The sequence below is a fragment of the Eptatretus burgeri genome, chromosome 12 (genome assembly GCF_056783735.1).
Source record: "Eptatretus burgeri isolate ZD-2024b chromosome 12, Ebu_testis_v1, whole genome shotgun sequence".
In the NCBI taxonomy this organism is placed as follows: Eukaryota; Metazoa; Chordata; class Myxini; order Myxiniformes; family Myxinidae; genus Eptatretus; species Eptatretus burgeri.
In genome coordinates, this window is record NC_140972.1 from 93,610,910 (window position 1) to 93,630,659 (window position 19,750).

At 45.2% G+C, this 19,750-nt stretch overlaps 1 protein-coding gene across 11 annotated transcripts in view; it reads left to right on the forward strand.

Moving 5' to 3' along the window:
* The window catches only part of LOC147016153 (LIM domain-binding protein 2-like), a 252,825-nt gene that overhangs the window by 141,578 nt on the left and 91,497 nt on the right, over window positions 1–19,750 (forward strand). For all 11 annotated transcript variants that reach the window (XM_085848910.1, XM_085848911.1, XM_085848901.1 and 8 more), the window contains one exon: window positions 19,129–19,231. In XM_085848910.1, coding sequence (XP_085705036.1) covers window positions 19,129–19,231 — 103 coding nt within the window. The remainder of the gene's footprint in view (window positions 1–19,128; window positions 19,232–19,750) is intronic.

The window sequence follows — 19,750 nt, forward strand, 5'->3', positions numbered from 1 at the left end:
TTTCAAAAATGCATTGGGCCCGATATGTTGTCGTGGATCAGGCATTGCGTGGCGGAGGGATGCGCTCTACCGAGTGCCCTTCGCATTTTTGCTTTTTTTTCCATTGTCTGGAGAACTGAAACGTGATCCCTGCCTCAACAATCAGCTGAACAAACCAAGTGGGTTTCAAAGTGACTTTTTGGAGAAGATACTCCAACTTTAGTTTTGTATGTAGCAGATGGGGTGGCCATCTGTTTTTTTTTTCTATGCCATCCCGACAGAAAGTACTTGCGTCCTCTCTACCAAGACGGGGTTTTTTTTTTTTAGCAAATCGTTTACATGCTTGCCAATTTACTTAATACCTGAAGTTTGGACAATACATCAACCACATTATGGACCTTCACTGTGTTGGACTGGCCATGAAGAGGGTATTCGAAAAGGGTCCAAAATGCGTCAGGAGGGCTGACATATCTTGCTTTTAGAAACCGGGATATTTCATCATGTGTGATATCCTGTTGAACAACTTAAACGTTGGCACAATCGTGGCCCTTGTATACATACTTGAATAAGTATTTGACACTCTTCACAGGTGTGCAAGCTTCCAATTTGATGTGTGCACAAAGTTTCTGAGATAGCCATGGATTGTAAAGCACTATCCACCTGTTGCCCAGCTGATGACCTGCGACTCTGATAACAGAACCATTATCTCACCTCCTGTAGCATGAGTAACCATCATGGGTTGTAATGGTCTGTTCACAAAATATTTTTGGGGAACCCTTTAAACATTGTTCATGTTGCATACAAACCGTACCAGGCCTGAGAGCATCACATGGTCCATGAACCATGCACGATTGAACAACATCAAACAAAGCAGGGGCAGGGGCAGGGTCTGGGATCTCAGCACATATAAGGGAATCGATATTGGATACATCACAAATTTTGCTTGACTGGTCATTGGTCAAGGACAATCAACATGTGAGCATGTGGGAGGCCTCGCTTTTGAAATTCATGAACGTGCATATAGGCGACAGGAAGACCGACAACATGCCTATCCGTGACATCCTTGTGAAATTCTAAAAAGCTTGAACACTCGAGCCACCAGGTCTGGTCTGTCTTGTGGTTGCTGTTTTGGGCTTTAAGTTTTCCATTGTCTCTGGAAGCCTTGGATTGCACGTAAAAGTGAGAAAAAGATCAGGGTTTCCAAATTTGCACACTATGGCCATTTCATCCTGATAATTGTGCTGCATAGCCTGAGCAAGCACTGCCTGCATACAAAGATGGCAGAACAACAACTTTCCCTGGTGACAAACTTTGAGCAGCACTTTATTTCTGAACATGGTCCATAAAACCTTTGGAGAAGGTCAACGCGCAAGGATGCTTGGTTCCAACACAAATAATCCAGCCTGGATGCCTCCATCTTGACATGTGCATCTACTAAGTACTGTTGGAATAGTTTGGAACCATCGTGAATGGGGGGAAATTCCTTCCGATGCAGCGAGACGATATGAATAGAACTGAAGGTGGGTTACCATTTGTCTTTGAGCAGTTTGATGTTCTTCTGCATGCAATGTACTCTGAACCCGTCCTTAATCTCCTCAAGGACAAAGTAGTGGACACACCATCGGGTCACAATTTGAAGAGAGGTCATTAAGGTTACACATAGGTCTTTATTTTTGGTACACAATAATGTCATTTTGTAAAGGATCAACAAATGGATATAAACTTGTCAAGGTCCATAACGTGGGTGATTCATTGTCCAAACTTCGGGGTAGAAACTTTTTTTTTTTAACCTCTGCCACGGAAGGTGGATGGAGGTTATGTCTTCACCCCTGTATCTCGATCTGTCTGTTTCTCTGTCTGATGAATTAGATATCTCAAAAGGTTGTGGATGGATTCGCATGAAACTTGGTGGACAGGTTGGGTGTACGATAACGACGAATTGATTAGATTTTTGGTGAAGATATGGATCTGGATACGAGAATGTTTTAATTTTCTTTTTTCGGTGATTCTTCACCATTGAGAGATCGGGCCAAAAACTATCCAGTACCAGTCAAAAGTTTGGACACACCTACTCATTCAAGGGTTTTTGTTAATTTTTTTTTTTTACTATTTTCTACATTGTCGAATAATAGTGAAGACATCAAAACGATGAAATAACACATATGGAATTATGTGGTAACCAAAAAAGTGTTAAACAAATCAAAATATATTTTATATTTCAGATTCTTCAAAGTTGCCACCCCTTTGCCTTGATAACAGCTTTGCACATTCTCGGCATTCTCTCAATCAGCTTCATGAGGTTGTCACCTGGAATACTATTTCATTAACAGGTGTGCATTGTTGAATTTTAATTTGTGGAATTTATTTCCTTCTTAATGCGTTTGAGCCAATCAGTTGTGTTGTGACAAGGTAGGGTTGGTATACAGTAAATAGCCCTATTTGGTTTAAGACCATTATTTTGTCTGCACTGTAGTAGTCCATATTATGGCAAGAACAACTCAACTAAGCAAAAAGAAACGACAGTCCATCATTACTTTAAGACATGAAGGTCAGTCAATCCGGAAAATTTCAAGAACTTTGAAAGTTTCTTCAAGTGCAGTCGCAAAAACCATCAAGTGCGATGATGAAACTGGCTCTCATGAGGAAAACCGCCACAGGAAAGGAAGACCCAGAGTTACCTCGACTGCAGAGGATAAGTTTATTAGAGTTACCTGCCTCAGAAATCGCCAATTAACTGCACCTCAGATTGCAGCCCCAGTAAATGCTTCACAGACTTCAAGTAACAGACACATCTCAACATCAACTGTTCAGAAGAGACTGCGTGAATCAGACCTCCATGGTCGAATTGCTGCAAACAAACCATGATTGAAGGAGACCGAGATGAAGAGGAGACTTGCTTGGGCCAAGAAACACGAGCTCTGGACGTTAGACCTGTGGAAATCTGTCATTTGGTCTGATGAGTCCATATTTGAGATTTTTTGGTTACAACCGCCGTGTCTTTGTGAGATGTAGAGAAGGTGAACGGATGATCTCTGCACGTGTGGTTCCCACCGTGAAGCATGGAGGAGGAGGTGTGATGATGTGGGGTGCTTTGCTGGTGACACTGTCAGCGATTTATTTAGAATTCAAGGCACACTTAACCAGCATGGCTACCACAGCATTCTGCAGCGATACGCCATCCAATCTGGTTTGCGCTCAGTGGAACCATCATTTGTTTTTCAAAAGGATAATGACCCAAAACACACCTCCAGGCTGTGTAAGGGCTATTGGACGAAGACTGAGAGTGATGGAGTGCTGCATCAGATGACCTGGCCTCCACAATCACCCGACATAAACCTAATTGAGATGGTTTGGGATGAGTTGGACCGCAGAGTGAAGGAAAGGTAGCCAACAAGTGCTCAGCATAATATGTGGGAACTCCTTCAAGACTGTTGGAAAAGCATTCCAGGTGACAACCTCATGAAGCTGGTTGAGAGAATGCCAAGAGTGTGCAAAGCTGTCATCAAGGCAAAGAGTGGCTACTTTGAAGAATTAAAGATATAAAATATATTTTGATTTGTTTAACACTTTTTTTGGTTACCACATAATTCCATATGTTAGTTCATAGTTTTGATGTCTTCACTATTATTGGACAATGTAGAAGATAGTAAAAATAAAGAAAAACCCTTGACTGTCCAAACATTTGACTGGTCCTGTATGCAGCACAATTTCTCAATAAGTTGTGCACGGATCCAGATGAAATTTTGTGGACAGGTTTGGTGTGTGATGACAAGGGCGAACAGATTAGATTTTGGTGAAGATCCGGATCCGGATCCACCTACTAAAAATTTTAAAGTGATTCTTCTTCACCATTGAGAGATAGGGCCAAAAACCGATATATAGCACGATATTTAAAAATTGCAATGGACCCGATATGTTCTCGTGGATCAGGTATTACGTGGCGGAGGTGTGCGCTCTACCGAGTGCCCTTCTAGTTGTGACGTGTTTTGTACACTCACTTTTTCCCTTTCACTTGTACGTTTTTGAACGTGGATTTTTCCACGGGTATCGCGAGTATGCTTGAATACGATGGAACACAAATCACCTTGTTGGTACTTTCAAAATCCTTCTGCTTCGGAGTACCTTGTTGGAAAAATACTTATGGTCTCATGCCACGAGGGCAGAGTAACTGTGAGATCACTGAGATTCAGCATTCGGACAAATATGGCACCTAGTGCTGTTGGTTCAGTGCACAACTCAAATCAATAGTTGAAAAGACCCTTCCCATGTTGTTTTTCTCGAGACTGCTTCTGGTAAGGTGTTCTATGAACTGTAGTTCATTTTAAGCTTCTTTTTTTTTTCGTTTCTTGGTACAGTAGTTGCTCCTGCATATGACTATCGTGATCCCGGCAAAGTTGCAGGCGACAGGGCGGGATTTGTTAAGGTTGTGGGCACACAAAGAACCCCGACTATTGTGTAAAAAAAACTCCGTGGGATCTTCAATGGTCATGGCAACTGATGGCAGATGGGTCCCCAACTTTAATGTCCGTCTGAAGGACGGTTACACTCATTGAATCCGTCCCCTTCTTGCACAGTTCCAGGGTGACAGCTTGTAGTCGAATCGGGAATCGAACCCCGACCAGATGATTCAAAGCTGGGTTATTTATTGGATGTAATGGGGAATCACATTGTTGTTGCTATTACTCTATTGTATGCAATCAAAGGTGATGTCAGAGTACTGACAAATGCCCGATGGGGAAAAAAAATCATAATTCTGTTGTTCAGTATTTGATGTCAATAAGAGTAATTTGATGTCAATTAGCAACTCGCCAAAATTATTCTTGACATTCATAAAATTGTCACACACCATAATCATTGGCTTCAATTAGTGATACATCAGTCGTGTCACAGTGTAAACTGATTGTATAACTCCAAGAAGTGTTACCAAGGAAATGCACACGGAGAAAGAAGCGGGTATTCAAATCCACCCAGAGCCGACACGAGGACCAGGTTGTGTATCTGTACTCACAAGCTTGTACTTGAACTCCAGTCTGTACCCACAAGCTTGTACTTGAACTCCGGTCTGTACCCACAAGCTTGTACTTGAACTCCAGTCTGTACCCACAAGCTTGTACTTGAACTCCGGTCTGTACCCACAAGCTTGTACTTGAACTCCGGTCTGTACCCACAAGCTTGTACTTGAACTCCAGTCTGTACCCACAAGCTTGTACTTGAACTCCAGTCTGTACCCACAAGCTTGTACTTGAACTCCAGTCTGTACGCACAAGCTTGTACTTGAACTCCAGTCTGTACGCACAAGCTTGTACTTGAACTCCAGTCTGTACCCACAAGCTTGTACTTGAACTCCAGTCTGTACCCACAAGCTTGTACTTGAACTCCAGTCTGTACGCACAAGCTTGTACTTGAACTCCAGTCTGTACGCACAAGCTTGTACTTGAACTCCAGTCTGTACGCACAAGCTTGTACTTGAACTCCAGTCTGTACCCACAAGCTTGTACTTGAACTCCAGTCTGTACCCACAAGCTTGTACTTGAACTCCAGTCTGTACCCACAAGCTTGTACTTGAACTCCAGTCTGTACCCACAAGCTTGTACTTGAACTCCAGTCTGTACCCACAAGCTTGTACTTGAACTCCAGTCTGTACCCACAAGCTTGTACTTGAACTCCAGTCTGTACCCACAAGCTTGTACTTGAACTCCAGTCTGTACCCACAAGCTTGTACTTGAACTCCAGTCTGTACCCACAAGCTTGTACTTGAACTCCAGTCTGTACCCACAAGCTTGTACTTGAACTCCAGTCTGTACCCACAAGCTTGTACTTGAACTCCAGTCTGTACGCACAAGCTTGTACTTGAACTCCAGTCTGTACGCACAAGCTTGTACTTGAACTCCAGTCTGTACGCACAAGCTTGTACTTGAACTCCAGTCTGTACGCACAAGCTTGTACTTGAACTCCAGTCTGTACGCACAAGCTTGTACTTGAACTCCAGTCTGTACGCACAAGCTTGTACTTGAACTCCAGTCTGTACGCACAAGCTTGTACTTGAACTCCAGTCTGTACGCACAAGCTTGTACTTGAACTCCAGTCTGTACGCACAAGCTTGTACTTGAACTCCAGTCTGTACCCACAAGCTTGTACTTGAACTCCAGTCTGTACGCACAAGCTTGTACTTGAACTCCAGTCTGTACGCACAAGCTTGTACTTGAACTCCAGTCTGTACGCACAAGCTTGTACTTGAACTCCAGTCTGTACGCACAAGCTTGTACTTGAACTCCAGTCTGTACGCACAAGCTTGTACTTCCAATGAATGGAAAGGTCACAATGCCAATGTGAAAATATTTTTTAATGGACACATTGAAGTGATCATGGAAGAGCCAAACAATGAGGATAGAAGACCAGGTAAACTGTCAGTGACGTAGGTTCGGGGATAGGTGGACGTGAGACGATCGAGTAGAGTGTGTAAATTTAAAACTGAGACACATGGTGTCGGTTATGGAATGCCATTAAAGATGGTGAAACGACTCTGCAGGGATGAGTAAAAGTGTAAATGCTCAGAGGTGAATGCAAAGCTTTGAGTTATTTCATAAAAATGTAACGACTCTGTCGTGCTGAGAATTGGTGTACGCAGAGAGGGGAGGGGATGCAAAGGAAGGTTGGGGGTATAAAGTAAATGGTGCATAAATCCTCCCAAAAGCCGATGTACAAGTAATCGACAAATGACCTTCCCTGCAACAGTACAAGAGTGGACCATTTGCCTTTCCCACGTTGTATGGTTGAGACTGGAGTCCCAATCCCACAGGAAAGAGCAACAGGCCTACTCGATCGCATTGTGCACAAAACAGGAGCTGGGAAGTTTTATTGAAATACCTGTAATTGTAGATACATAAACATTATCGCGTCAGAGGGATCTGTTCACAAAGACCCCTCTGAGCCGGATGGTCGGAGACCATCCGCGGATCCCGAAATGGTGTTTATAATACTGCGTTCAATCAATACCCAAGGATGAGATTCCCCAAAGATAACTCAAACGAGACCAAACATGGAGGCACAACACGCGGGAGGAAAGAAGTTGGAAAAAGCTTCTTGTGCTCAAAATGGTGGTGTTTACAATGAAATACGTGGATAAGGGTAGATGGGAAAATCAGTCCTGGCGATCGACAGATGCATAGGAATGAGGAGCATGCAAACTTGTATACAGAAGAGAAATAAAGCCGAACCCAACTATGGTGCCGGTTATACCGGACTTGCACACGCAACAGTTGGGCAGGTGAGGGCTTGAGGCAAGCACGAAGCTGGTGCCATGCAGGGGTGCGGATAGTTGTGGCTGAAGTGTGGCGATTGTTGTGGCTGCAGTGTAGCTCGGGGTGTGGAGGCGAAGAGGCGCGAAGGCGATGCAAAGCGTTGTCTTTCCGATTCTCTTCACAGCACCGTGTGGCCAGTAACAAAAGCAGAGACGGATGATGTTCTCCCGGTGGCGCAGCTCCAACTGACGCGCTCCGAATGGGCATGACCCTCGTAAAGTTTGAGACCGCCTTCATGCATGACAGGTTCCAATCATTGGCCGCCCGTGGCTGTGGGTGTGCCGTATTCTGGGCCGTCCCACACGACGGGGCGGCCACAATAAAAAGTCATACGACACCTCTCCAATGCTCCACAACCAACCTCGCTACCATGGCCTGCAGTGCGCCAGCCAAACAGTTTGTGCTGTTTTCTCTTCGAGCACAATATGCTTTCAAGTTGTGCGTTCCTGAAATGCCCAAGTCTTTATGCACTCGCTCAAAAAGAGGAGGTTTGACACAACAAACATGCTCCACACTGTCTTAAAGTTGATACTCGCTGCCTCCTCAATGCACATGTAACAAGACGACTTACTCTGCCATTTTGCTTGTTGCAAGAATAATCAAAGTTACGCAGTTACATGGTCCATGTTATTCTTGCCACAATCTAGCAATGGTTCTCCAGCCCTTCCACGTCACAACATATTCCATTGAAAAACTTGATATCCTGAGGACCTCGTGGGCGGATAACAAACCGAGCGTGTCAGTAAAAAAATAACCACGGACGCCGTTGACAACACTCACCTTTGGCCGGATCTTCGCGCCCAGGGTAGGTTCACCGTACCTGTGAGACAAATGAAGCAGATGGGGAACCGTGCCAGTTACTATGTGGTGGCTACTTAATTGACCGAGCTTTCCAACAGCGTGCCGCCCTCTATGAGCTGCCACTGCAATTCAGTACTTGGACAAATCGTCCTGGGAGCGCAATCCCAGATCAAACCCGACCAAACAGGATAAGTCAAGACACGACTCAACACTTTCATAAATTTATTACATGGACGTAATTGAGTGATAAATGACAGGATGAATGGTGGTCAGGGAGAATTCAAATGTGAGGATGGCAGTTGGGGAATTCATGTGGAAAATGGTGGGAAAATTCAAAGGGTGGCAAAGTAAAGCATTTCCGGCCTTGGATGCCTTAAAGCAATTACTTAGCTACTTTGAACTGGACACGGATCCAGACACCCGAAGGAAGAACACTAATAGTTTTGGAAGAGGGAGAAGAGATAACGAGTGTGAAAGATAAGTGTGGAGTCTCTTATGTTCCCGGTGCACCTTCAGCAACTTCGGTAGAGGCAACTGGGCCCACTGCTCAGCAATTTGGGCTCGCCTCCCTTACGATCCCCCTCCCTGCTGCGGCAGCACCCTTGTTGTATGGGGAAACTGCGGGAGGTCCTTTCACCAAACGCAATGACCTGTGTGGCTCTGGGAATTCTCATTCCGTTGGTGTGACGGCAGACAGAGTAGCAATGGATTGGTGTGGAGAAGGCGGGCTGGGTCCGTGAGGGTGTTGTTGAAAGTAAAAGCCGTTGAGAGTCGATAGAGAAAGAAATGAAGAAGTAGCGCCGTGGTCCTTGGAAATGCCGTGAGTGGAGATGTGGAAGGTGTGGAAGAATGTCATGAAAGGGTGAAGTGGAATGAGAGTCGAAGCTAGTGTAAAGTCAAAACTCTGTCGAGGTTGATGGACTTTGGCGGAAAAGACGAAAGGTGCAAACGGGTAAGACAAAGACCAAAAGAAGACAGACTTTGAATCACTTGGACGTCTCTCCTTACATTGCTCTCCCCCTCCCCCCGCCCCAACTTCCCCCCCATCCTGGCTGTTTTGGAGCAACTTTCCCTTTTGTTGTCGGCACCTGATTGGTGGAGCCGTGTCGCTGTGGCGTCATTCCTGGGAGTAGCAGGGGAGGAGGGGTGGGGGAGTTTTGAGAAGTCTCGTGAAGCTTCAAAACTTGCCTTCAATTATTTGAGAGGTCCGCCACTCCATTAAAGCCCTGCATTACCCTACATGCAATGAATGTGAAAGGGTTGAGAGTGCATGTGTTGCAAGATGGAGCCGATAGAGAAGGTGAAAAGAACAGAACCTGATGCAAACTCACACTTGCAACCCCTCCCTCACAAACCCCAAGTTCATCAACCCCACTCCCCCAACCCGAAGGTTTCAATCTCCTTCCCACTCCAACCACTCAAACCTCCTTCCCATACAACTCCTCACAACCTACCCCTCCCAGCTTTGCTCTCCTCCTCCCAACCACAACTCTTTGCCCTCCTCTATCATGCTATCACCATCTTCACAGAAACTGTGATCGAAACAGCAACAGAATGGCTCTGACATGTCTTGGCCCATCAAGGTCACCTGTCCACCTAAAATCCCATGAGATATGTGGACAACCCATGGAATTGCAACTCTCAAGTGACCATGAGCAGCTTAATTGTAACTAATAAACAACCATAAACCGAAACAATTATCTTCTTCCTGATGCATATTCTGCACTCGAGGGGAGTGCTTACACGTCGTGTAAGCATACGAATCGTGCTTCTCCATTGTCTCAAGTCACTCACCTGCATTTTTTAAAAATATTTTAATTTATGGATGGTGTCTGACGATTCTGATTTTTTTTTTCCAGTGTATCAGCTTCAATGTCCATCGGCACACAATTTCAGCTTTCGATGGCACCCGGAAGGTACCGATCTTTAATATCAGTCAGTCAGTGAATCAATGGTTAGAAAGAGCTTTATATTTTAGATATACACATCGTTAAAAGTAAATAATGACGGACTTTTCTCTCTCTCTCTCTCTCTCACTCTCTCACTCTCTCACTCTCTCACTCTCTCACTCTCTCACTCTCTCACTCTCTCACTCTCTCACTCTCTCACTCTCCTCTCGTGGGATTCCCGGAACTCCTCGTCCAAAGACCTTTTATAATGACATTAATATGATGGTCCCTGACTGAGTCGTACAGTCAAAATACAAAAACTTATCATTATAAATATATATTATTTTAAATACACTACAATGAAGTACAATTAGGGTTATATAATATATACATATATATATATATATATATATATATATATATATATATATATATATATATATATATTTCAATTGGAATTAAGTAAAGAACAACAATTTATTATCACTCAACAACACAAGGACATAAAAAAAGAATCAATATCTAAAGTTAAATGAAACTAAGGGATAAAATAGTTAAGAATAACGAGAGAAAAGTGCAAAAAGGGGATAAAAAAAGAATAAGGATTCGACTTGAAAATACCAATAAAAAACAAACATGAATAAAAAAAATTGGCCTGCTTTGCGTTCCGCTCGTAGCGTTGAGAAGCACCCTCTCGTTGGGCTTGGTAGGTCCCCTGCACGGTGTTGCCAATCACGTCCGCTTTCGGCAACCATCCTGATTGGCTGAGGCATGCTGAGATCCAGTGCCTGGGACTGGTTGCTGGAGAGTAGGCATGGCGTTTCGGGCAGAGCCTTGTTTTTTTTAATCTGCTTTCATGTTAAGCGACACCGGCAAAGAATCCTGACCATCACAGTGCTGGAATGGCAATTATGTGAACGGGGATTCGGGTCCGGGTGTCGGAAAATGAAATTTTGGAAATGAAGTTCGAATTAAGGTTTGGAAATGAGGCAGAGAACAATGGGGAAGGTTCTACCGACAATCACACCACATCTCCCTTTCCCCTGATACGAGAGGATGGGTAACCTCACTAAACAATCACGATGGAAATATCGAAACTCAAAGGTACTTTTATGTGTTGGATGTAATTTCCCAGGGTCTTTTCCAAATCTGCAAATATATTTTTATATTTTATCTTCTTTATTTATTCGACATTCTATGGATATAAATGAACACTCGTTTTACTCTGCGTGTGTTGCACATCATGTGCAGCAAATTTCACCTCCCTGCACCTGACATTTATTGTTGTTTTTAAACGCTTCTGGACACCACCCTTGAGGCCTGGTTGCAAGTCACCATCTCCAATTCCAATCGAAGAGATGTAATTACTCATGAAAAATGTTTTCGAGTTAAAAAAAAAAAAATCCTGAAAAATATACCATGGTGAACACCAGTCATGTTAAAAAAAAAAAAAATGGCCTTTAAAACCCGTCTGTATGGTCGTTCTCATTGAGGAAGACCAGGAAGAAGGCTTATTTGACCGAAAGCTTGTCCAAAATCTACGTCCGTGACTCATTTTATTTCTTCCCGTTACATACTTTATACCATTGGCTCTTAAGCTGGAGGGGCGTGAGTAATTTCCACAGTGGGTGCGAGCCCGGAGAAAAAAGTAGGAATTTCTGTAATTATTTTTGGAATTCTCTTAAGTGTTTGCATAATATCGTGATGAACATTAAAAAAAAGCAAAAGTATTGCCTTTAATAACTTTCGTTTTCTATTCGCTACTCGACCTACCATTTTCTGTATTAAAATAAATTTTAATTTTTACATTTATTTAAATTTAATATTAAAATTTATATTTTATTTTAATTTTAATATTAAAATTTGTTTTTTTTCACAGATTTGCAGTACCTATTTCAAACTAAATCATTCGCAATGAGTGCAAAAAAACAGAAGTATATTGACGAATATATTTGATTTGGATCTGTGTCCCTCCAAAAGGGTGACACAGAGGTTCCCCAGTGCGTAATTTGCTACAAGACTCTGAGCAATGATGGCATGCGGCCCACACGCTTGGAACGCCACTTGAAGACAATGCATCCTGCTCGAGCTGCCAAACCCGAGGCATTCTTTGAAACAAAAAGGCAGTCCTTGAAGCAAGCTAAGATGGACAGCAGTGGAGCATTTCCGCAACAGACTTCAAAGGTTGTTGAGGCTTCATATGAGATCGCCATGTTGATTGCAGAGCAAAAAGAGCCATAACATCGGAGAGACTCTCATAAAACTAAGTGTGCTGCGTGCAGCAGAGCTTTTTCTGGGGAAGGATAGTGCAAACAAGCTTTTCCAAATCTCTCTATCAAACGATACAGTCAAGGGAAGGATCGATGAAATGTCTCAAAACATCAAAGATCAAGTTCTCGACAAAGTAAGAGCTTCTCCTGTATTTGCCATCCAGTTGGACGAAACGACTGATGTTGCTCAGTGTTCTCAGCGACTGATGTATGCTCGTTTCGTGTCAGGCAATCGTGTAAAAGAGGAAATGGTCTTCTGCCATCCCATGGAAAGTTATACAGCAGCAACAGATAATTTTCAAGTGGTATCAAACTTCTTCCAGGAAAATCAACTTTCGTGGGACTCGCTGGTAGGGGTGTTTACTGATGGAGCTCTGGCCATGCTTGGTTTGCAATCTGGTTTCATGACGAGATTGAAAGAAAAAGGTCCATCTGCTATAGGAACGCACTGCATCCTTCATCGTGAAGCCTTGGCTTCCAGAACTCAACCTGCTGAAATGAGAGATGTCAGGAACCCGGCTATCAATGCAGTCAACTTCATCAAAGCTGGAGCCTTAAACAGTCATCTCTTCAAACAGCTGTGTGTGGATATGGATTCTGAACATCAAGCCTTGCTTTTCCACACAAATGTCCGATGGCTTTCAAAGGGCAACATGTTTGGACGGCTTTATGAACTACAACAAGAAGTGGCAACGTTTCTAGATTCACAGCAGAAAGCAGATCTCCATGACAAGTTCCAGTCTGAAGGATTTTTGCTATCTCTAGCTTACCTGGTGGACATCTATGAAGTGTTGAATGCCATCAACCTCAAACTCCAAAGGAAAAAACATCAACATAATCATAATCATGCACCATGACGTCATTCGAGCCTTCATGGCCAAACTCGACCTCTGGAATTGTCGAATTCAGGATGTACATACAGCCAGTTTTGCTAACTTGGATTCTGCTTTCATTCACAGTTACCTTGATTCGGAGTTAAAGAAACAAATAATTACTCATCTGACTGAATTGAAAGCAGAATTCATCAGATACTTTCTGGATAAAGATGAGAAGCGCGAAGCCGGGAAATTCATGAGGAACCCATTTCAATGTGAAGTAGCTGATATTTCAGACGAAGTGCAAGAGGAGTTTCTTGAGTTAAAGTTCAACTCCTCGGCTGAAGAAGACTTCAAAAAACTGGATCTCGAGACGTTCTTGGTCATGTACCTTCCTGTTTACCCTTTGGTCTCACATCAAGCTCTTCGGATTCTGAAAATGTTTGGATCAACGTATCTTTGTTAAGCTGCATTTTCCACGCTCGTTTCTGTCAAGACCAAGTACAGAAACAAGCTGACCGTTGAAGGGGACTTGCGTTGTGCCCTCTCTGGCATTCGACCACACATTCAACATCTGGTGGCTAAGAAACAATGTCAAGTATCTCGTTAAGTGTCATCTAATTAAATATGCTGTATATATATATATATATATATATATATATATATATATATATATATATATATATATATATATATATTGTTACAAATTTCGGTCCGCCTGGTGTGCGATCGGCCACGCAACTCAAATCGCGACTGCGTCGTCCACCGGGACGGACAATTCAGTCGTGACCCTCCTTGGAACTATCGCCAGGAGCTAGTCACAGGTGGATCTTTCGACCCCACCACAATCGTGCCAATCGGCCACCCGTGCAGGATAGGGTTGTTCGCCAAACTCGACCTACCTAAGTACCTGCGCAGGTAGTTAACCGGGCGATCGTACCTCGCCGCTGGCCGGCCTAGGACACGAACTGCTTAAGCGGTCCGTTCCGTGCTTCAGTGATAACCGAGCGGTGTTATCGCCGGCCCCGACAGAGTTGATTATTTAATGGGTGCTTACACCCTTGTACCAATTCCTTCCGTGATGCAAGATGGAACTTTCAAACAAAGGAAAGGACGCAACGAAATGGGGAATAGTTCGACAAGTACATTTATTTCACACACACACACAAGGCAAGCACGTATTCACAGCCATACAATAATTCATGCACGTATACAGTGAAAGCAAGAACACAACGCAGGGTTACAACCGAAAAAAAGGGCAATTATTTTCAGCACACTTATACAGGTTTACTTACAAGACTGGCGCCCCACATACATTTACACAAAAAGCCAAGAAAACAAAAGCCACCCTCATAGGCAAGGAGGCAGACAGGTCCGTGGACCAAATGCGGGTGGGACCTGGATGAGCGGCCATGTCCACGAGACCGAAGTGGTCTTACCCGCGCCCTCATGGCGGGCAAGCCGCATTGTCAGCGTAATGCACCTTACTCCGTGCCCCTGGTGTGCCCGGGGAGCTCCCTCCGGCATGCTCCGCGCAAGCACGTGTTTCTCGGTCGGCACCACGGTTGGGGTGGGGAACGGACGGGGTTACCGGCGCTATCTCAGCGCGGATGGGAGGAATTGTTGATGCTCGGGATGGGGAAGATTCTTGTTGCTCGGGATGGGGAGAGGGGAATGGCTGACGCTGGGTCCCCCCTAACGGGGCCTCGGGACCGCACTGACTCTGACGAACTCTCACCCCCGATCCCTCCTCCACATCCCTGCTCCACTCTGCAACTCGCCCCTCGACCTCCACTCTGAGCTCCATCCCCCGTTCGTCGATCGGGCCACGTATGCACTGCCTGCTTCGAGCTTTTTCCTTTCCACCGTCCATCCCCATATATCCTCCACTGCCGACTGCTCCAACTCCACCCCGAGCTGCGCCGCGTTCGCTCTTATATAGCCCGGAGGTGGAGCGAACATGCAAATACGCGGATCAAATCGCGTTTGGAGGCGGGGCTACGCCGTCCGATGTTCAACCATTGGATGGACGGAAAGGGGGCGTGAACCTCTCCTGATCCGTTTCTCTCTCCAAAAAGGGATCCATATGCTTCGCATTTGGAGGCGGGGCCACACCGCCCGACGCTCCGCCATTGGACGGATGGAAAAGGGGCGTGAACCTCTTCTGATCCGTTTTTCCTCTCCCGAAAGGATCCATGTGCACTCGTGGCACGGCGCGTTTGGTAACAATCACCGAACGGGCTTTGGACAGCACGACGTTCGGTGTTGACAGGTGGTGTGGTTGATGGTTGTGGAGGGAGAAAGGCGAAGATGGTGGGGGGTTTGCTGTGGTGGTTTGGTTGTTGGCGGGAGTTGTTTGAGAATGGGGGTGAGGCGATGCTTGCGGGGTGGGGTTGTGGAGGTGAAGGTAGTGGCGGTTTGGTGTAGTTGTTCGGGGGCGTTGTTGGTGCTGGCGATTTGGTTGTTGGGGGATGATTGGTCCAAAATAATGACAGAGAAAAGAAAAATGGCTATCTCAAAGGATCGCAGCCCGGTGAACACGGAAATTCCCTCTAAACAACGGTGGGGAAATCTGACTACACACATACTTATCGTCATAACTGATCTAAGGACCCTTTATGGTGTATTGCGAATTTCCACAGCCGTAACAATATATATAATATATATATATAATATATATATATAATATATATATATATATATATATATATATATATATATATATACACACACACACACACACACACACACACACACACACACACACACACACACACACACACACACACACACACACACACACACACACACACACACACACACACACACACACACACACACATGAGTTTTGCTTATACAGAATTCTTTGTTCAATAAAAAGACTAAAAACACATTTTTTCAGTTTTTCCTTTTAATTCAGGAGGAACTTTTAATCATTTGGTTGAAGATGTGAGGTGGGGGGAGTTGGTGGGTGGGTGGGGGGGGTGCGTGGAGGCAAGGACGAACGATTGGAGGGGGCGTAGTGGTAAAAAAGTCAAGAACCACTGCTTTATACAAATGAGGCACCCAACCTGGAGTGTGGAGTTTCTGCTATTTTTCTAAGTGATATATCATAAATGTCATTTTTCTGACTCTGTCTGTCTGTCTGTGTGTAACACCAACCACACCAAAACTGCTGGGCCAATTGCCACCAAACTTGACCAAGTTCGACTTCGTGGTGAACATGGGCTACTTGGTTTCATTTGTAGTCGTGGCGGTTCGGGATGGAAGGTCGATGAAAACTCCCTATGTAAATGTGTATCGTGTAGCACCACCTGGTGATGGCAGAGAGGGTATTACAAGCTCGCTGTGGAGATAACTTGAATTTTTGTACTGGACACTCCCCAGAGAATGGGAAGCTCCAAAACCAACCTCAACTAATCAGGTGATGCAGGGGAAGGGTGGGTGTCCTGAGGGAGGGGAAGGGATGGGGTGGCATGGGAGGGGGTAGGGGAAGGGTGTGGGGGGTGGGTGTCCTGAGGGAGGGAAGGGTGTGAGTGAGATTCCGCTGTGAGGGAAGGGGTGTGGTGGCATGAGAGGTGGCAGGGGGGGAGGGTTTGGATGAGACAGGGGAAGGGACTGTTGGAGGGAGGGGAAGGGGTGGGGTGGAAGTCTGGAGGGGGGAGGGTGAGGTGGGAGTCTGGAGGGAGGGGATGGGGTGGGATGGGAGGAGGCAGGGGAAGGGGTGAGAAGAGGCAGGGGAGGTGCAGGATGAGGGAGGGGAAGGGGCATGAGGGATCTGGCATGGCGGAGCGATGCAGTGCACCCTTGCTCTTGTGCATGCTTGTATGCACATAATATTGTGTCTAAGTGTGTGCGTGCCTCCTTTTGTGAGTGTACACGTCTAACATTACCCTCTGTGTTGAACACATTTTAAATGATTGTTCATCTTTTGCTCTTTGTTTGTGTCGGTGAAGCTCAGCGGTGACCTTGAATATCAGGTTCATCTGCTTCTTCATGATCACAAAAGGGTAAACCTGAATTTGTTGGAATGAAAAATTAATTTTCCATCTCTTTACACCGCCCTCTGGGAGTGAAGCTTCCTGGGGCTCTCAGCTGGACTTTCCCTCCTTTTTGATAATCCCAATCGGGCAACTCTCTCAAGTAGGAAGAAGTATTGTTTCCAAACAAAATGCGAATGAAGAAGAAATGTAGGAAGAGGATGAGAGAGAGGAGGTGAAAGCTCTGATCAATGCTGCTTTGACAGTTGTGCCGGGAGAAAAGCACTGTGGGTAAAGACCTGGGTGGAGAGAAGGCCGCCGTTGAACAACTTGCTCGTGGAACTTGTTGCACAGCTCACTCGATGTTTGATAACCATTTCGGCAGTCAATGGGGTTGTTAAGCTAACACTCGACTGAAGCAAATGTATCCCACACACTTTCAATGAGCTAGTGGACTTTGTCATAAAAACTTTTTACAACCAACGGGCCAAGATTGACACAATTTTATTGCTCATGAAGGTTTGCCAAATACATAAGGAAACACGGGTCGGGCTCAGGCGACAACATTGTACTTTCTTAACACCTTTTCGGGCTTAAAAGTTCGCCATTTTGATTATTCGGCCGGAAGTCACTGAAAGCTGAAGTTTAAATGGTCAATGCCGTACCATCGCGTCGTAGATCGGCGCACACTACATGACTATGCACGACTGTGACCAACTCTCCGATCTCTGACGCGACTGAAAACCTTGTTGATCACCGTCGACCGCCACACATTATCAAAGGCATTCACGGACTCAGCTGTTGCCGACGGTCTCGCTGCGTTGTTGGCCAGTGTGCACCACTTTTAGGTGTAAGCCTGTTTGCAAGTCTGGTATTTCAAGCTTGCTTTGTCTTGCTGCCAAAGCCGAAAGACACAGGCGTGTCCGCTTAAAATAGAGGCTCACACACTTCCCCTTGGGCTTTGTGGTCTTTGGTAAATCTTTCTGCATTTCTTTTTCTCTCATCATGGTTGCAAGTTGTATCATTTATGGGGAGTGCATCAGTTCTTACGACCCCCTGCCCTCTTTCCAACCCACCCTTCCTTGTCCCCATTTTGAAAGCAGAGGTTTTTTTTTTGAAATTCCTCCAGCGTACCGCACCGAGTGGTTTACTCCTTTCCCCCAAATCCTGTGTACTGAACTACTTTCCTGTTTGTGGATGTTTGCGGTTACTTGATGAGAGGAGAACCAACTCGCTGAATGCTTGAAGTGCGTTGTGACCGAGGAGGAATTTTGGTAACCCGGTGTCGGGTATTCGATATGTACATGGGGTTCTGAAAAAGTTGTGCAAACCAGACATTTGCATTCGTCCAATGTTTGGCGCAAAACGTGTTAGGAGAGCTGCATACACCTGTAGATGTATGCGTAGGTGTGTGTACAAGTTGGCTTCTCCATATACGAGGTATGCCTAGGCAGAAATACATTTATTAGTCTGTGTGCTTGTGGACTGTAAAAACAGCATGCGAATGTTGGCTTGTCTTGGACTATCGTGTCTCATTGGAAGAGCTGTACGAATGGTCTACGTAGGGAAAAGATGTATGCTTGTCGTCTTGGGACTCTTCTTCTTTTATTTTCTCCTCATTAAGCCGATGCTCACGCTTGTTCTTCCACCGGCACATCGATTTTGGCTTCCACGGTGCCATTGCTCCATGTTGTTTTTGTTTCCACTAGATCCATAATAACAACTCCTCTGTCCCTCTCACTCCTTGGAATGGCCGCTGGATTGCCTGCACGTTAGCTCGGCTTAACGGACGTTGCGTGCTAACCTTTTGAGCAAATACGAATTGAAGGATGACTCGTCAGATTCAACTTTTGAGGCGAAAGCTCTTCTCTTGTCCAACTAAAAGGTCCGTGGTGGGCCTGTGATGACCCTGTTTCTGTGCCAGTGTTTGTGGTCCGATTAGTGCCATGAGGTCCAGGTTTTTGGCCTTGGAATGGAAACCGGTATCGCCGTATCAGTTGTTTCCTTCATCTGTTCTCCTCTGCTTGTTTCTTCACCATTCATCTTGTCCCTTCTCTCATCCCCAATTCCCCCTTTCCTTTTGACATCCACAGGAAAGTGACAATCTTTGGTGGGACGCTTTTGCCACAGAGTTTTTCGACGACGACGCATCGTTCACCCTCGCCTTCTGCCTCGAAGATGGTCCAAAGCGATACAGTGAGCTCCTCGTCTTGTTGTCCGCTAATAGCGCGTGCAGTTTTTATTCTGGTATTTGGGTGAGGTTTCGTTTCTAATTTTACCCTCCGATTTATTTTTGGATCTTTTAAAAGGGGTAGCAATGACACGAGGCATACGGCTGGCCAGCTGGCGATGCCCCGAACGCCCTGTGCTGCCACACGGGAGGTCACGAGTGTTTTGACTGTTTTACAATGAAACGGCGTTGAATGGCACAAGGATAGTCGGTTGCTTCCACTCCCAGATACCGCTTCTCACCCAAATACCAGAAGTAAAACTGCACGTGTTATTAGGACGCTGTTTTCTTGGTTGTGTTGTAAAGTTCATGTTTCTCTGATGTAAGTGGGGAGTGTGTAATACGTACACCATCACAAGTGGAGTACCAACCTGGGATCCCTTTGAATGTGGTTGTGGTTTAATTTTGATCTTGTCAGCTCTTCCAACCTTGTGGGCTGGCATGATATCCTCGAGGTGTGCACACTCCACTGAGCTGACTTATCA